Here is a 17,070-nt window from a genome sequence, read left to right on the forward strand (position 1 = left end):
AATTTAGGGGTTCCTCCATTAAATCTATATGTGTGCTTTGGTTATATGGGACATGGTTTGGGGTCTGTACTATTACATTGCCCTTGCTACCTTCTTTTTTATTTGTTTTATTACACTATTTTTTAGATTTTTGTATAAAATAAAGCTGTATTGATTTGAAAACTAAACTGAAATTTATGTGGAGCCTTAAACGTCTTGCCTCCTACAGATCTTGTTTACAATGACTTGCATGTAAATTATTTCACCTGCCTAAATATTTGTAATTGTGTTCAGCCAGATACGTAATCCACACACCTCTGCCAGGCAGCTTAACCACATACCACTATTCACTAATGAATTATGTAACATCATCACATTACTAAAAGGTCCTCTCTATGCTCATCACTCATGTAATCTTCCGGAAAATCTCCACCTCCAATCCCAGAGCCTGAAATTATGTTTTCCTGATTAAGCAGCTCTATAGAATGCAGCCTGGCTGGCTTACATTGAGGGACTTCATACATCTGATTTCCCCTGATCACCGTTATGCAGAGGATTGGGGAAAGGTAAATAAAAAGGGAGATTTTAAATAGTTATATTAGCACTAAATTAAACATGATCAATTTGAACTCCAGGAATAAAAAACTTTTTAACTTATTACTGGTGTATAGAATATAAACTACGTCTATTGATGCATGTACCATATGTAGCTGTTGCTGCATTTGGGGAAACACTTACTTTTATTCCGCCTTTACAGTACTATAAGTGCTGATCATCCAATGCTGAGACTTACAGTTCCAGCTGTAGTGCAGCTCTGATAGCAGGTCCCTCACTCTCCACCTCATTCTTTTAAAACATGTCTTGTAATCTTACTTTTCATCAAATACAAGGTGTTTAATGATTGGATGAGGGGAGAGCACGCTGTCCATCCAAACCAACTTCATTCACAGAACCCCTTGTACTGATTGAAAAGAATGCAAGACATTTTTTTAATGGACAAGGTACAGAGCAAGCAACCTGCTATTGGGGATGTACTACAACCGGAGTATATGTATTGATTAATTGTATCAATTTTATTTCTCCGAGTTATCTTTGATGTAAATGGATTACCATCATTTAAAGACAGCGCTGTGGGTGGAGTAAAAGAAGAAGAAACAGCCAGAGATTTTGTTTTTGTTAAACACAGATTTCTGTGTGAGATTGGCCACAGCCGATCAGCCAAAATCACTGACTAAAATCAGCTGCCAAACTTGTGCTGTGTCCAATCACAGCACGGGTAAGCAAGAGGCATGCGCATGTGCGCCCCGAACCCAGAAGAGAGGCTGCAAGGTACAGGTATGTTGCCTGGCCTGGAGCTGCTGCCTGTTCGCAGTACAACTATTGTAGGCAAGCGGCAATTGGTTAAAGCACTCCCGTCACATAGACTTTGTGCTATGTATAATGCCTTTCATTTCTCACTACAGTTTCCAAGGCTCTAGAATGTAGAAAGACCAAGTAGGGAGAAATTTAAATAAAAAAAGATCACGATTGTAAAAAACGGTTTTATTTATTTTTTTATAAACTTCTGTATATACTTTGTTTTTAGATTATCTGTGAAAATATACATATGAAAGAATATTTGAACTAGATATTTACAATACAGTACATGTAAAACAGTAATGCCTTGTCAAAGTCAGCTCTTTGGTCTAGAACAGTGTTTCTCAACTCTGTAAATACTAGTGTTTATGAAGAACGCACTGGTATGGGCCACTTCATCTCCTGGTACATAGACATTAATGAACAGTACTCCCTAATTATGCATAGATGGGTTCTAAGCAATTTATGTTTTTCATAACTAAAAATATTGAGCGGGAGGGAAAAAAACGAAAAACTTCCCTACATGCCCTTATTCTAACCAGCCCTTGAATTGACCCAAACACTTAATGTGTACCCCTAGGCTAAACGTTGTTAGTGTTGGAACAGGAAGAGTTAGACCCTCTGTTAAATCTGTATTTTAGTCTGTGTCCCCAATGGGATAATTTATACCGATACTTATAATGGTGTCCATTGTCACCTAGAAGAAAAAAAAAAGAATTCCAACATTTTTAGAGTTGTCTTCAATACAAAAGGTAAGGGGAAATCTTCCAATGGGGACACTTGTTTGGTGGACAGGGGATATTTCCCTCACCCTGGATTTCTTCTAATTTCCAGTTGTGTTTCCAGGACAGGAAATGAAGGGAAATCTCCCCAAAAGGACACAAACAACAACAAATAAACTGTCAGGGGTTTTCACACTTCCCCTACTCTATTCAAAGCTAAAGTTATCCTCCCCCTTACCCTAACGTTCAATTCCAGTTTTACTGAAGTTGGCAAGCAAAGACCTAAACAATGGTGGATTCAATCAGCTGCAAGCAGATAGGTTTGAAATTACCCTGGTTGAACTTGGCAGAAAAATCTGATAACTTCTTCACAAAATCGTTATTTTTTTTCACTATTTCATTCTTCCATAAAACTGTATTGAAGCTGTCAATTTATTGCCCAATTTCAACTTTAAAATTGACTGATTTCTGGTGGTTGATCAAACTTGTGGGTTGTAGATTGGTTAGTTTCCGGCGACTTCCTGTGATGAATCCTATGTGTGAATCCCAGGGGTTGAAGTTGATTGAAAATCGCCAAGTGTATGTCAGTCTACCATTTATCTCTTATGGTGAACTAAACCCTGAAAATGAACCCCTAACATTTAACCTTTGTACTTGTATTCCAGATCCCGCCATAGATCAAATGAGAGCACCAGTGTGGGTTTCACTGGGAAGCCTTTGACAAGCAATTGTGTGATAAATCACTACTATGGCAGCCTGTATATTTCCTTATTACAGGTTGCTTTTAAGCCTAAAACACTTAAAGTAGAATTATAGGTAAAACTTTTTTTTTTTCATTTTGGATAGAGTAAGGGTGGGTTATAACCCGTCAAGATTTTTTTTTTCACCATCTGTGTCCCATTGCAGAGATTTCCCTTCACTTCCTGTCCCATAGCCAAACAGGAAGTGAGAGGAAATCCCTGCAACTTAAGGGAATTCTTTGGGGACCCTCAGGTCACCAGAACTAGTGTCCTCATTGGAAAATTTCCCTTCTAATACTTTTCTTGGGATAACCCAAAATTTGGGATTTCTTTTAACTTTCACTTTCAAGGATAATAGTAAACATGACAAATAGAGAATGAATCACCCTAATGGGGTACAGACAGCAATAAAAACAAACAGGGGTTCTAATCCCTCTCCTCTATATATCAAAAACTAAAAAAAAAGACGTTTTGCCTTTAGTTATACTTTAACTCCCTAAAAAAACTGAACCTCAACCCAACTTCTAAAACCTTACTAGTATCAATACTGTGTCAAGCCCAATGGCACAAAATACATTATACAAATACTTGAGAGAAGCCATCCACTTGTAGCCCCATGCAGGGACTCAGCTTCTCCATTGGGGCTTTTGGAGAAAAGGCCAAGCTTGCACAGCATACTGCAGCTGTTTTTTTTAAATTTATTTTATTTGGCAGTAACTTAACAGGAGCTTTCCATTATGATCAAGAAATTCCACATATAATGTCCCTTTAAATAGTTTGGGTCAAGCTGGCCCAAACAAACTATTTACTGCATTAACAAGTGCACTTGCTGGATGCACTCTATTAAGTGGATGTAGCCTCAGCCACTTACAGTATACAAATACTGTGTCCAGGCAGTGGGACGGGACTTCATGTTCCACTCTCAGAACAAAACAGAGTGGGGCTGATCGCTGCTCATCCATTCACTGAAGCTTTGCAATCTATGAATGAATACAAGGCTTCCTCTAATTGGCTGAGGCAAAAAGGTGGGCTGATGACATCACAATCTCTACCTCCGCTAATCAGAGGAAGCTTTGTATTTATTCATAGCATACAAAGCTTTCCGTGAATGGCTGAGCAAGACTCAATCTGACTCTGCCTTGTTTCGGGAGTGGGATGGGAAGTTCTCATCCTGCTGCTAGAACACAGCGCAGCATACTGTATATAGTTGAGGCTACAGTTTATACAGTGCATCCAGAAAGTGTACCTCTTAGTTCAGTAAATAGTTCAACTGTGCCAGCTAGTTTTAAAAACGCAGGCCCGCATGCCCCACTGCCAGAACAGCTCAGCGGGGGGATATTGCTGTACTAACGTCAGACTGTTAGTACAGGGGCTCTGATTGGAGCTGTCAGTTTTTACCCACTATTAGTGTGTACCAGGCTTAAGTATTCTTCCAGTGCAGGTTAGTAAATAATATCATCTAATTTTCTGCTATGGTAACACAGACAATTCTCCTTTCAAACTTATGAAAAGGTCAGTATCTGCAGACTATTTCGATTTTATACATTCCTAAAAATTTAGGTTCATTCCAATCTTCTCCTGTGTGACTTCTCTGCAGTCATCTTTCCTTATCGGAGCAGTGTTCTGTATACTCATAAATGCATATGGTTCCATCTTTTTTTCCAGTCAGCAGGCAGCAAGGAATGTGGCTCCATCGTACAAGACACCAGGGTGCAGCTAAGCTGGGGGGAAGTGTAACGCTGCAATGGCTTCTGGATAAATCCCAGAGTGCTATGCTTCCACAGGTCAATACTGCAGCTGCTTTTTGTCTTTTAACATCCCCTTCCAGATATCTATATGGATGTAAAAAAAAAAAAAACTACTCAACAAGAATACCAGCTGTAGTAACATATGATACAATAGCATTTTTTAATTGCTTAAAGCCTAACTCCACGTTTAATGTCCCTTTAAATAGTTTTTTTGGGTCAAGCTGGCCTCAAAACATTTTTGGAGGGCATTTTATGTGCTTCGGTGTAACCATTTTTTTTTTTTACAATTTTGAATTTTTTTTCCCCATGCGTGTCACTTCCGGGTCAGCAAGAGGAAGGGAAGGAGAGTGGATGTATGTCTGCTTGGCTCTCTCTTGTCTACCCGGTGGAACCCACCATGCCGGTCCTGCGCCCACAGATGGGCAAGCAGAGCCTGGGATACATGGCGGGGGCACAGGCGCAGGGGGGTGTTTGTTAGCAGGGGTCTGGAAGAGATTGGGCCGCTACCCAGCTGCCAGACTGCTTCCACCTGACAGCTGGCAGTCGGTTTGTTACATATAAACACACTCCCGGAGGCTGCAGCCACCGGAGTGTGTGTAAAACCACCTGCTGTCAGGTACATATGATTATGGACCTGGCAACAAAAGGGTTAAAGTGGAGTTAGGCTTTAACTAGTGCCTTTTAGCTTTGAGCAGTCATGTATAAAATAAATAAGAAACCTGTGCATTTTTTCTCAGCTAATTATGGTTTAATATGCAACGTAGAATAACAAATCTCTATATTAACCCCCTTACCTTCTACTAGGTTTGTCCGGAATTACATAAGATATAATGGGAGTGCTGGTCCCTTCTCGTGGATTAGCGGCAATCAGCTTGAATATGCAACTTCCTGCATCCTCACATGGTTTGCTGAATAGACTGGCGACAACCAAAAACAACAAACCCTGACAAAGAAGAGGTACAGTGTCAGCTTCCGAAACAAAGGGCACACATTGACTCTAAAACACAGTTTTATTGGAACGAAAAATAGAAGAGGTGGCTCACAGAGTCGGAGGTTGCGCTGAGACAGGTGAGGTCAGAGCAGTGGTCACCCACACGGATCGTACTCAAGAGGTGTCCAGTGACAGCATTCCTACAACACAAAACAGCCAACACTGACACACTGAACAACTAAGTAAGTCACCCCCTTCAGTAAAGCAAAAAACTTTCTAATATAGGGCAATGATCAGCAAGCCATCCAAACGCGAGAAGACAGTTGATCTCTAGCGGCAGCTTGCGATAATCGCAAGAGAACCCAGCAGTCTGGTTGTGCCCAAGTTGATCGATCAACTTAGTACATTCAGCCTGCCCATTAAGGGTGCAAATCTCGGCCGGTTCAGCAGGATTCCAACCGTGTATGGCCGGCCTTAGTGTGTAAGGGCACCTGAAGTTACTTATATTATAGTCAAATTCAGGATCATTCCCAAGTACACAACTTTGCTTTAACCGGTTGCAGGCCAGCCGCAGCAGTTTTACTGCGGCAGGTTGGGTCCGCTGCGTGAAATCACGTTAATCTACGTGACCTCGTGAGGTCCGGATAGTAGGCGCGCGCACCGTGAGCTCCATGAGTCCGACCGCGGGTCCCGTGGACTCGATGTCCGCGGGGATACCCACGATTGTCTCACGGAGAGGAAGACCGGTGAAATGCTGATGTAAACAAGCATTCCTTGTTCTAAATATACAAAAAAAACAGCGCTGGCAACTAGCACAATATAAATAAAAAGGTGGAAAATGTCGCTATATAAATGTGACTATACAAATAGCATTTGGTGAAAAAATGTGATGAAAAATTATTATTTCTATTTATAAACCATAAACCCTCTAAAAAAATATAAAATATGTATACCATTAACAATCAAAAAAGTGTTGGTGATATTCACCTCAATAAACAAACAATTGTGAGTTCAAGATGGATAGAAATGTTCTTTCAGTAAAACAAAATCAACAATGACAGCAAACTTCCTCCTTGTTCTGCCTAAAAATATATAGAAGAATTTGTATCGGCCTAAACTGAGGAAAAAAAATGTTTTTTTATACTTTTTTGGGGGATATTTATTATAGCAAAAAGTAAAAAATATTGCTTTTGTTCAAAATTGTGGCTCTTTTTTTGTTTATAGCGTAAAAAATAAAAACCGCAGAGTCAATCAAATACCACCAAAAGAAAGCTCTATTTGTGGGAAAAAAAGGATGTCAATTTTGTTTGGGTACAACGTCGCACGACCATGCAATCACAAAAAAACGCTCTGGTCAGGAAGGGGGTAAATTCTTCCGGGGCTGAAGCGGTTAAAGTGGTTGTAACCCTAAAAAGAAAAAAAAAAAAAAAAAAAAAAAAAAGAGATCCTGTTCCCTTATAGCAGGTTAAACAGCACAGTGCTTGTGCTGTCTAACCTGTCCCTCTGGAAGCTGTAAAAAACCCAGCTAATCCTGCCTGGTTCTGCCCTCCCCCCTGTAAGCTGACCACGGTTTATCATTGCTGCTGAGCCCTGACACCATGGTCAGGTTACGTGCCACCGTCATCTGCAGCTCTTCTCTCTGCTCCCCCCTGTCCTCTCCCCCCTCCCCTCCCTGCCTGTCAACTCGGGAGTCTGTGTTCTGTGTCTGTCTACAACCCCCCCCCCCTGTTATTTGAAAACAAAAGTTTAAAAAAATTTGCTGCCAGCGACTTTCTTTTAAGCTACCATACTGCACTGTGTAATTGTATGTTAAAACAAAGCCTCTAAATACCTTTTTGTAATGTAGTCACGTGACCGGCCTGAAGATACATTACAAAAAGGTATTTAGAGGCCTGGTTTTTAACATACAATTACACAGTGGATTATGGCAGCTTAAAATAGGGGGGCTGGCAGTGAATGGTAGTTTAGGGTTACAAACCCTTTATGGTAGAATTAAAGTCCAATATTAACCATTACTAAAAATATCTCCTCCTACCTATCTTGCCTTCCGTGTATAAAAAACATCTGTATACTTACCTTTTTTGAGTCTGGACCAATCATGCGATACCACAGCTCTGTCTCCCCTGTATCAGAGAGCGTTCAACAATAGCTTGGTATTCCAAGAGCAATTATATCATCCACATGCTCCCATGGCCCAGCCATTGTAGGCGCCCCCTTCAATCACCAGCTGCCCACTGACACAGGGGAGCCGGAGCTGCAGGATTACATGACTGGACCAAAAAGGACTTAAAAAAAAAAAAAATTGAATAAAATTGTTTTTTCTTTTTTTTCACAAGGTAGGCAGGAAGAGGGGGAAGGAACATTTTTTTAAATAATAAGTGCTAGGCATTATTTCCATGAGGGTAAGCACATTTAAGAATGCATGTGTTTTGAGGGCACTGAAGATGTCGTGTTGATAACACGACTGAACAGAAAATAAAGGAAACACTGTTGTAAGATACCAGTATAAGGCTCCATTCACACCATGGTGTTCCGTACAAGAACTTCTTTTGGGCGTCAGGCGTCCCGTGATTTGTGCGTTTTACTGTGATTTGTCGGTGACAATCGCAACAAAATCGCGCCACGATTTGGTGCAATTCAAAGTAAGGGCATCCTGCGATCTGTGCCATTTCTGAATCGCAGGCAGAATAGCGGTGTGAATGGAGCCTAAGAAGTAAGGTCAGGCTTACCAGACAACCACATACGTATCCATGGTGGATCCAACCAAAGCATCCCTCTCTCCTTCCACTTCACAGAAGGCCACAACACTGTCTTTGGGGGGCACCAATGAAATGAATTGCACTGTACTGCAGAAAGACAAGTCCATAAAGAATGTATTACAACACAGCAACATGTTCTTAAACAGCTAATATATGCTTAAACAGCAAACTGCTAGGGTGCCCCAGGGATGCAAAGAAACTAGCAAACCAGAAGTATATACGGGCAAAACTGGGTGCTTGCTTTTTCCTCTACTACAAAATGTGTGAGATTCACTTTACATATTATTAAAGTAGAACTAAATGCTAAACTTATTTTCATTTTGGATAAGGGAGGGTTATAATCCCTGTCAGTATTTTTTTTTGCATTCTGTGTCCCATTGGGGAGATTTTCATTCACTTCTTGTCCCATAGCCAAAACAGGAAGTGAGAGGAAATCCCCGCAATGTAAGTGAATCCCTGGTTGTCACCAGAACTAGTGTCCCCATTGAAAAATGTCTCCCTATTGCTGTTCTGGGGACAACCCAAAATTTGGGTTGTAAAGGTTAAAAGGTTTTTATTAATGCATTCTCTGCATAGAGTTAAAAAACCTTTAATGTGCAGCTCCTCCCTTACTCTCTCAAATACTTACCTGAGCCCAATCCTATCCAAACCCAGTGCTGTGCCTGCTTGCAGCAGCACTGCTCTCTCTCCTCCCTCATAGGCACAGAGACAGCAGCAGGAGCCATTGGCTCCTGCTGCTGTCAATCACAGCCTGTAAGCAGAAAATGGGGGGAGGGGTGGGGTGAGCACTCTAACACTCTAAAGTGGGGGAGGATTCAAGAGCACCATCAGGGGACCCCAGAAGAGGAGAATTGGGGCTGCTTTGTACAAAACCACTGCACAGAGCAGGTGAGTAGAACATGTTATTTTTTAATAAACACAACTAAACCTTTTACTTCATTACTACAATCACTGGGCATCCTTCCTCTTCACAAATCACCATATATTAGTGGTGTAAATTTAATGTACGCGTAACGTATGTAAGGATTTATGTCTACCTCACTTCTGTCTTTTGCCCATGGTACCTAGGCAAGGATGATGTTATACTCCACTCCTGGGAATACAATGCAGTCAGAATCTCACAGGAAAACACTATTCCGATGGACAGGAGTGTCTTCTTATGAGATTTTGCCTGTTAGGCATTACCTAAGAAACTTCCCGGAAGGAAGGGCATGTCATGCCCAATGATTCGGAAGATGAGGGTAAGGTAAATATTAATTCTACTTTCTTTTTACAGGTACATAAGGTGATCTGTAAAGGGGTAGGGGCTCCGAGCAATTTGAGGGGACCTTGCATTCTACTGCATGGCCCACTTTAAACATTTGCCTGTACCTTCCTGTCTCTGACAGCTGCTGCACTTCCACCACTTGGTCGTGTTCTCCACTGCCACTGCTGACCAGACGGTGCCTCGACAATCCCTGAGCAGTCTTCATGTGCCCACGTTTGACCAGCTGCTTTTTCCAACCAAGTGTTTTAGGGGGTGAGAATAGAGCCCTGTGCCAAATAAGAAATCAAGACAACAGTTGCACACTAGGCAAGAAAGATACAATCTGATAATGAGCATAAATGGACCTCTTACTCTAACATAATCAGGTAAAGTAGTATAAATGAGCAAAGACCTGCAGTATAATGCATGCATATTGGTGTAACACCACAGGATAGGCACCCAAATGAATGTGAAGATACTCTCAAACTGCTTCCCAAACCTTTGCCAGTCACATCCCACACACACTACCTATAACCACTACTGTTATCTGAAAAGATGTAAGAGTTTGTCCTTACCAGATCTCCATGGTTTCTAGATTTCCTAAAGCAACACAAACAATATTCTTCTCTTGAGATAACGGAAGTATCTGGATGACAGGCATCTAGAATTAAGAGTATGTAGCCAAATTAAGAAAAAGATAATCCAGGGAATTCCCCTCATTTTGTAGAGGTCTCCTCGGGCTTCCTGTTGCATGTACAGGACAGGAAATTAAAGGAGATCTCCCTAATGGGCCACAGACAGCTTGGGGTTTAGCCTCTGGTCATACAGTACATACACTTTAAACATCTGGTAAATCACTGACTTACCTCTTTAAAGCACCAACTGTGAGCACAGTACCAATTCCCTTCTGTCTGAGGTCTCCAAAGGCAAACAGAGGATTCACTCGCTGCTACAATGCAGAGCTCTGGACTTCCAGAGAATTCCCACCAAACAGAGCACAGATCTACTGCACAACCACCACCACAGCTGTCCTAAAAACACAACACACAGATTTGCATTAAAGCTTGATTCCATACAAACTGCTAATTACATTGCTTAAAGCGTTTGTTACCCTAAAAAAAATAAAAAAGGATCCTGTTCCATGATTATCAGCACAGTGCTTGTGCTGTGTAATTTGGCCCTCTCTTTCACCTGGAATATCTGGCTGACCCTGCCCGGCAAAACAGTAAACATATACCCATTCTGTGTATTTAACATACGGTTTCATTATAATCTCCATACTATATTACATAAACTGATGGATACTATACAGAATTTAAGGTTACTTAAATTTAAAGTGGTTATAGAGGCACATTTTTTTCCTACAATAATAAACAAGTTACACTTGTTACAATGGTACTGCACAGTGTAGGCCTTTACCTCCTATTCTGGGTTTCCCTGCAGGTGCTCTCTGCTTCTCCTCTTAGGCAAGTGCCCCCATAACATGCTGGCCACTATGGGGGTACTCGTGTGGGCATGCTCCCAAGCTGAACTGTGTGCGTCCATAGACACACAAAGTGCAGCTCTGTCCTGCCCCCTCTCCACAGGATTTGATTAACAGCAGTAGGAGCCAATGGCTCCTGCTGCTGTCTCTGTGTCCTGTGAGAGCAGGGAAAGGGGAGTGCACTACTACAGTCGGGCACAGTGCTGGATCAAGAAAGAACTCTGGTAAGTATGCATGGAGGTGGGGGAGGTGATACAACTACTGGAACATTTCTACCTTAATGCAGGGAATGCAATATATGCAAGGTAAAAGCCCCATGCCGCCCCCCCCCCAACATTTATTCTATCTTTAAAAAGAAAAAAAAAAGCTTACCTGTAAAATCCTTTTCTTTTGAAGTACATCACGGGACACAGAGCCATAGAAGTTACTATGTGGGTTATAGGCCACCTTCAGGTGCTGGACACTGGCAAACCCTAAACAGGAAGTTGCCTCCCTATATAACCCCTCCCATACTGGGAGTATCTCAGTTTTGTAGCAAAGCAATACACGTGTATACTAGAAAGAGGGGAGGGACATCTGTGTCCCGTGATGTACTTCAAAAGAAAAGGATTTTACAGGTAAGCTGTTATAAAAATCCTATTTTTACACGGGACACAGAGCCATAGTAGTTACTATGTGGGATGTCCCATAGCAATGCCAACTGAAGGGAAAGAGACACAACAGAATTAGGGCAACATGAGACCAGAGGAGTTATACTGCTGCCTGCAGCACACTACGCCCAAAGGCGATATCCTCATACCTTTTTACATTCACCTGATAGAATCTGGTAAATGTATGGATTGAAGACCAAGCTGCGGCCTTGCATATTTGAGCCATGGAGGCTTAGTGATGCACTGCCCACAGAGCAATAACAGCCCTAGCGGAGTGCGTTTTGATTTGAGAGGGTGGAATTTACCTCTTTAAACCATAAGCTTGAACGATTACTTGTTGAATCCATTTAGAAATAGTAGATTTCGATACTGCCTGTCCTCTTTTATGACCTTCAGGCAATACGGACAAAACATCCGTTTTCCGAATCTGATCAGTTGCCTTTAAGTAGACTTTGACTGCTCTTACCACATCAAGAGAATGTAGTGATTTTTCTCCCATAGACAAGGTTCTGGAAAAAAATGAAGGTAGAACAATATCCTGTTTTTAGATAAAAACCTGATACTACCTTCGGTAAAAAGTGGGGATGAGGACGCAATACTACCTTATCCTTGTAAATAATAATAATATGGTTCTTTACAAGAAAGAGCAGCCAACTCTGATACCCTTCTTACAGAAGATATGTTTACCAGAAAAACTAGTTTCCTTGTCAAAAAAAAAAGGACAGAGGGAATATGTTGTATCGGCTCAAAAAAAGCTGTTTTTGTAATGCTGACAGAATTAAATTCAGGTCCCAAGGGTTCAGGGGTGACCTAACCGGAGGATTAAGCTGCGTTACTCCCCGAATAAAGCTACGAACCAGAGAATGCGAAGCAAGTGGTCGTTGAAAAAAATACCGATAAGACCGAGACCTATCCTTTGAAAGTACCCAAGGCCAGCTTTATTTCTAACCCCAACTGCAGAAGGTCAAGGATTCTACCTATGACTATTTTCCTGGGGTGCCAACCCCTAGTTTCATACCAGGAGACATATGATTTCCAGACGCCATAATATATGAGAGGCAGGCTTCCTTGCATTAACCAAGGTAGATACTACTGAACCTGACAGCCCACGTTTCCCCAGAATGTGGGTCTCAATAGCCAAACCATTAAATTTAGCGTTTGAAAGGTAAGATGGAATACTGGACCTTGCGAGAGAAGGTCTGGCGCAGTGGTAGGGTCCATGGGACCCCTACCGCCAACCTTACGATCTATGCATACCAAGATCTTCTGGGCCACAAGAATCACAACTTCCCTTCTTGCTTGATCCTGCGAAGAAGTCATGGATGCAGGCAGAAAAGGCATGCATAAAACAGTAAAACTGATTCCATGGGAACACCAAGGCACCTGTTCCGCATGCTAGTGGATCCTTTGTTCTTAACACAAAGTTCACAATCTCTTTGTCGAACCTGGACGCAAACAGATCTATGTCTGGAATCCCCCATCTTTGCCCTATTGTCAGAAGATATCGGGGTAAAGGAACCATTCTCCCGGGAGCAACTGCTGGCGGCTCAAATAGATCGCCTGCCAATTTTCTATTTCTAGAATGAAAAACTGCCAATAGGCAAGGTACATTGTTTTCTACTCAAGATAGGATATGATTCACCTCTCTCTGGGCCGCACAACTTCTTGTGCCCCCTTGGTGATTGATATAGGCCACTGCTGTGGCATTGTCGGATTGGATCCTGACAGGACAGCTCCGCAAATTAAACGTCCAGGCTCTCAGGACCAAGCGCTCTGCCCGAATCCATAGAAAGTTAATGGGCAAGGTCATTTCTGATCTGGACCACTTCTCTTGGACAGTTATCTCTTTCAGGATTGCTCCCCAACCTAAAAAAAGGTTGGCGTATGTTGTTACCACTTCCCAGGCAACTGTAGGAAGGATTTTGCCTTTGCAGTCTTGTTCCAAGCTGATAAGATACCGTTTTGCAGCAGTCTCGAATTAAACTGAGCATAAGGAACAGCCTCGAATGAAACCACCATCTTTCCCTCATGCAAGATGAATAGAAGGATTCATCTTGCCTTGACCACTTTAATCAGTTCCTTTATGGTGCTGATCTTTGCCTGGGGCAAGAATACCCTTTTCTGGGTGTATCTATGAACAGACCCAAGTATTTTAATCTCCTTAATGTTTTTTTTTTTAATGGAAAAGTTTTTATTTATCAAACACAATACATTGAGAATAAAAAGGTACACATTTCATCAGTCTACAGAACAAAAGTCACATTCATGTATGCTTACAAAGGTTCTATAAGCCAGTGGTCATCAACCCTGTCCTTGGGACCCACTAACAGGCCAGGTTTTATGTATTACCTTCTGGAGATGCAGACTAGAATACTGCAATCACTGAGCAGCAAATTATATCACCTGTGATGTATTTCAGTTATCTTGCAAACCTGGCCTGTTAGTGGGCCCTGAGGGTTGATGACCACTGCTATAAGCAATGAAAACATTAGGTCTAAGATTCCAAGGCACATATTATTAGGTCTTTAGAAAAGGGTCATGTAGATACATTAAAAGAGAGCAGCTCCATAGGAAGGGGGGGGGGGGGATTCCTCAGGAAGTAGAAGGGAAAATAGGGAAGCATACAAAGGGTGGGGGGTGGGGGGATAGTAAAGGATCAGTGGAAGGAAGGGGGAGAAACAGACATCAGAAATAGCACACTTCGATTGGATCATCCCATCACCATGCTCCCTGCCTCCATCATTAAGAGTTGTAATTAGGATTTGGCCTCATCTTCACCCATTTCCCCCAGATCTTATCAAATTTCTTGGGACATTTACGGCTTATGTATGTTAATTTATCTCCTTAATGGTTTTAAGGAAGATTTCTCTAGGTTGAGAATCCAACCTAGGTATTCCAGGTAGTTGAATGTGGTGACCATACTTTGGTCTAAGCGAGCTACTGACTGGTCAATCAAGAGCCGATCGTCTTAGGTAAACTATAATCGTTATACCTTGGGCCCTTAGTCTGGCTAAAGGAGGAGCCAAAACCTTTGTAAACACTCAAGGTGCAGTAGCTAGACTGAAATCAGAGCTACAAACTGAAAAATGAAGATTTTCTACCGTAAAAAGTAAATATCTCTAGTGAGTGGGGAAATATGCCCATGGAGGTATACACCCTTGATGTCGATCGACGTAAAAAGTTCTCCTCCTTGTAAGATGGAGACAACTGATTGGATTGACTCCATGCGAAAAAGAGCAGATATTCAGGAACCGGTTTAGATTCCTGAGATACAAAATGGGTTTGACATCTCCATTCGATTTTGCCATGAAAAAAAGGTTTGAATAAAACCTCAACTCCAGCTCTTTCATGGGGACCAGCATGACCACTCTTTGCTAAAGTATGGTCCAATGCTAGAAGAGAGACTTATTTTTCTCTGGATCTAAGGAACGTTTGATCCGAGAAAAACGAGGAGATGGGAACTCTTGAAACCCCAGATTGTACTCTAGAGCTACTGAAAAAGTCACCCATATGTCTTGACATTCTTTCTGTAGAAATCTCTCCTGCGCTCAGGTGTCCAGTGACTAAAATTGTGGTGCGACCACCTTAATGAGGTAATGCCTGATGTCTTGCAGCCCTCTTTTGAACAATGGGTATTCGTAAACTAAAAAGAAACAAAAAAAGAAGGAGGGCGCACCGACCTAGTGCATTACCACTGGTAAACTTTATTACAGCATAAAAACAGCAAGAAGTATACTCACAAACGAGCTATCAAAAACGGCTTTGACAAGGGCGCAAATGCGCTGCTCTGAAGATCGACACACCAGGACCTATTGTCAAGACGGTCAGACCGATTCGTATCAGTCTGACCGTCTTGACAATAGGTCCTGGTGTGTCGATCTTCAGAACAGCGCATTTGCGCCCTTGTCAAAGCCGTTTTTGATAGCTTGTTTGTGAGTATACTTCTTGCTGTTTTTATGCTGTAATAAAGTTTACCAGTGGTAATGCACTATGTCGGTGCGCCCTCCTCCTTTTTTGTTTTTTTTTGTTTCTTGACATTCTTTCTGCCAGACCCTTGAGAACTGCAGAAGTCTTCCCCCCCCCCGAGCGAGCGGGAGGTGCCCCCTCATAAGGAGGCTTTAGTATCTTGTTTGTAGGATTACCTCTTGAACTTGAGGGCAGAAGCCTTCGTGACTGCCTTGAGGCTGATGCCCCTGGCACTGGAGAAGGAGCTTGTTGCTTGTTTAAATGAAATACATTTACTCCTTTTCTTAAATGGCAAAGGGGTACCTTTCCACTAGAAATTCTTTGGATGAATTATCCAAGATACCAAAAACAGCTGTTCACCGCAAAAAGGAAAACCAGCTAGGATTTTTTTTTTTATATATATGACGCTTCGGCTGACCAATTTTTCAACCATAGTATTCTATACATATGTACCAGCCCAGCGAAAGGCATTTTTCAACCACGGTATTCTATACATATGTACCAGCCCAGCGAAAGGCGTGAGGCCTGAAGATCCCTAAGTATTTGAGCATTGTCTGCCGGACAAGTCAAACTTTTAATCAGAAGATTTAGCAGCGTCAATTGAGGGTATCTTTCACCTTTAGAAAGTTTTTTTTTTTTTCATAGGATAAAGTGTAAAAAACTTTTTAGGAGGGAAAAATGCTTATCTGGGTGATCCCACTCAGAATATATGAACTTTCCCAACAATGAATGGACAGGAAAGGCATGCACAGCTTTGAGGAGGCTTTAGCGAACTCAAAACAAGAAACTCAGTTAAGGGTAGCATAAAATGTGAAGCGGACCAATTCAGTAAGAAATTGCACCCACAATGTGAAGCTGATCTTCCGCATATGACCCCTCAGAAGAGGAGTCATCAGCCTGTTCCCGGTCCTCTGAAAGAAAACATCTTCTCCCGTTCCCCAGATCCTCAGTTTGAGGGTCCTAGGGTAATGGAATGGAATGGAATCTGTCGCATTTTATCCCAATCTGGGATGTGATTAAAGTCGCTAACCTTTTTCCCATCCTAACATGGCTGAGAAAAAACCCTTTTTAGAAATATAGGCAGGGGCTGCAGTGTTGTAAACAGTTGCAAACATTTCATGGCCCCTGAAGGCTCACTCTGACCAGCCACCCCTTCTCAGGGGAGGATTTTGCTATTGCAGAGATAAGTTTTAGGCTTTCCGGGCTTGAGGGAGATCCCTTTAGCCCTCTTTTGGGGTGTTTCTAGCCCCCCTTCCGACCATAGTCCAATGCACAAAGGCAGAGGTACTACCAGAAGGATCGCATCCATTGCTTGAGCAATAGTCCAGCCACTGTCGCTGCTATTAATGCTCAGCCTGATGCGAATAGTAAATGTGTCAAAATAGGAATGCCTGTGTCACCAAACCTCTTTGCGCTTGTGTCCCTGCGACAACTTGCAGCCAGTATAAATGGAGTTTTTGTAAAACATACTCCCGTGCTGGACTTTGGAG

The 17,070-nt window shown here is 42.1% G+C and overlaps 1 protein-coding gene across 2 annotated transcripts in view; it reads right to left on the minus strand.

Moving 5' to 3' along the window:
• Nucleotides 1–1,506: 1,506 nt before the first annotated feature.
• PALB2 (partner and localizer of BRCA2) overlaps nt 1,507–17,070 on the minus strand; it is a 43,570-nt gene continuing 28,006 nt past the window's right edge. For both annotated transcript variants that reach the window (XM_073636530.1, XM_073636529.1), the window contains 7 exons: nt 10,348–10,512; nt 10,057–10,142; nt 9,607–9,768; nt 8,206–8,322; nt 5,589–5,676; nt 5,340–5,488; nt 1,507–4,629 (listed from right to left, as the gene is read on the minus strand). In XM_073636530.1, the coding sequence (XP_073492631.1) occupies nt 4,395–4,629; nt 5,340–5,488; nt 5,589–5,676; nt 8,206–8,322; nt 9,607–9,768; nt 10,057–10,142; nt 10,348–10,512 (1,002 nt within the window). In that variant the 3' untranslated portion in view covers nt 1,507–4,394. The remainder of the gene's footprint in view (nt 4,630–5,339; nt 5,489–5,588; nt 5,677–8,205; nt 8,323–9,606; nt 9,769–10,056; nt 10,143–10,347; nt 10,513–17,070) is intronic.

Source organism: Aquarana catesbeiana, linkage group LG06, assembly GCF_042186555.1.
Source record: "Aquarana catesbeiana isolate 2022-GZ linkage group LG06, ASM4218655v1, whole genome shotgun sequence".
NCBI classification, from domain to species: Eukaryota; Metazoa; Chordata; class Amphibia; order Anura; family Ranidae; genus Aquarana; species Aquarana catesbeiana.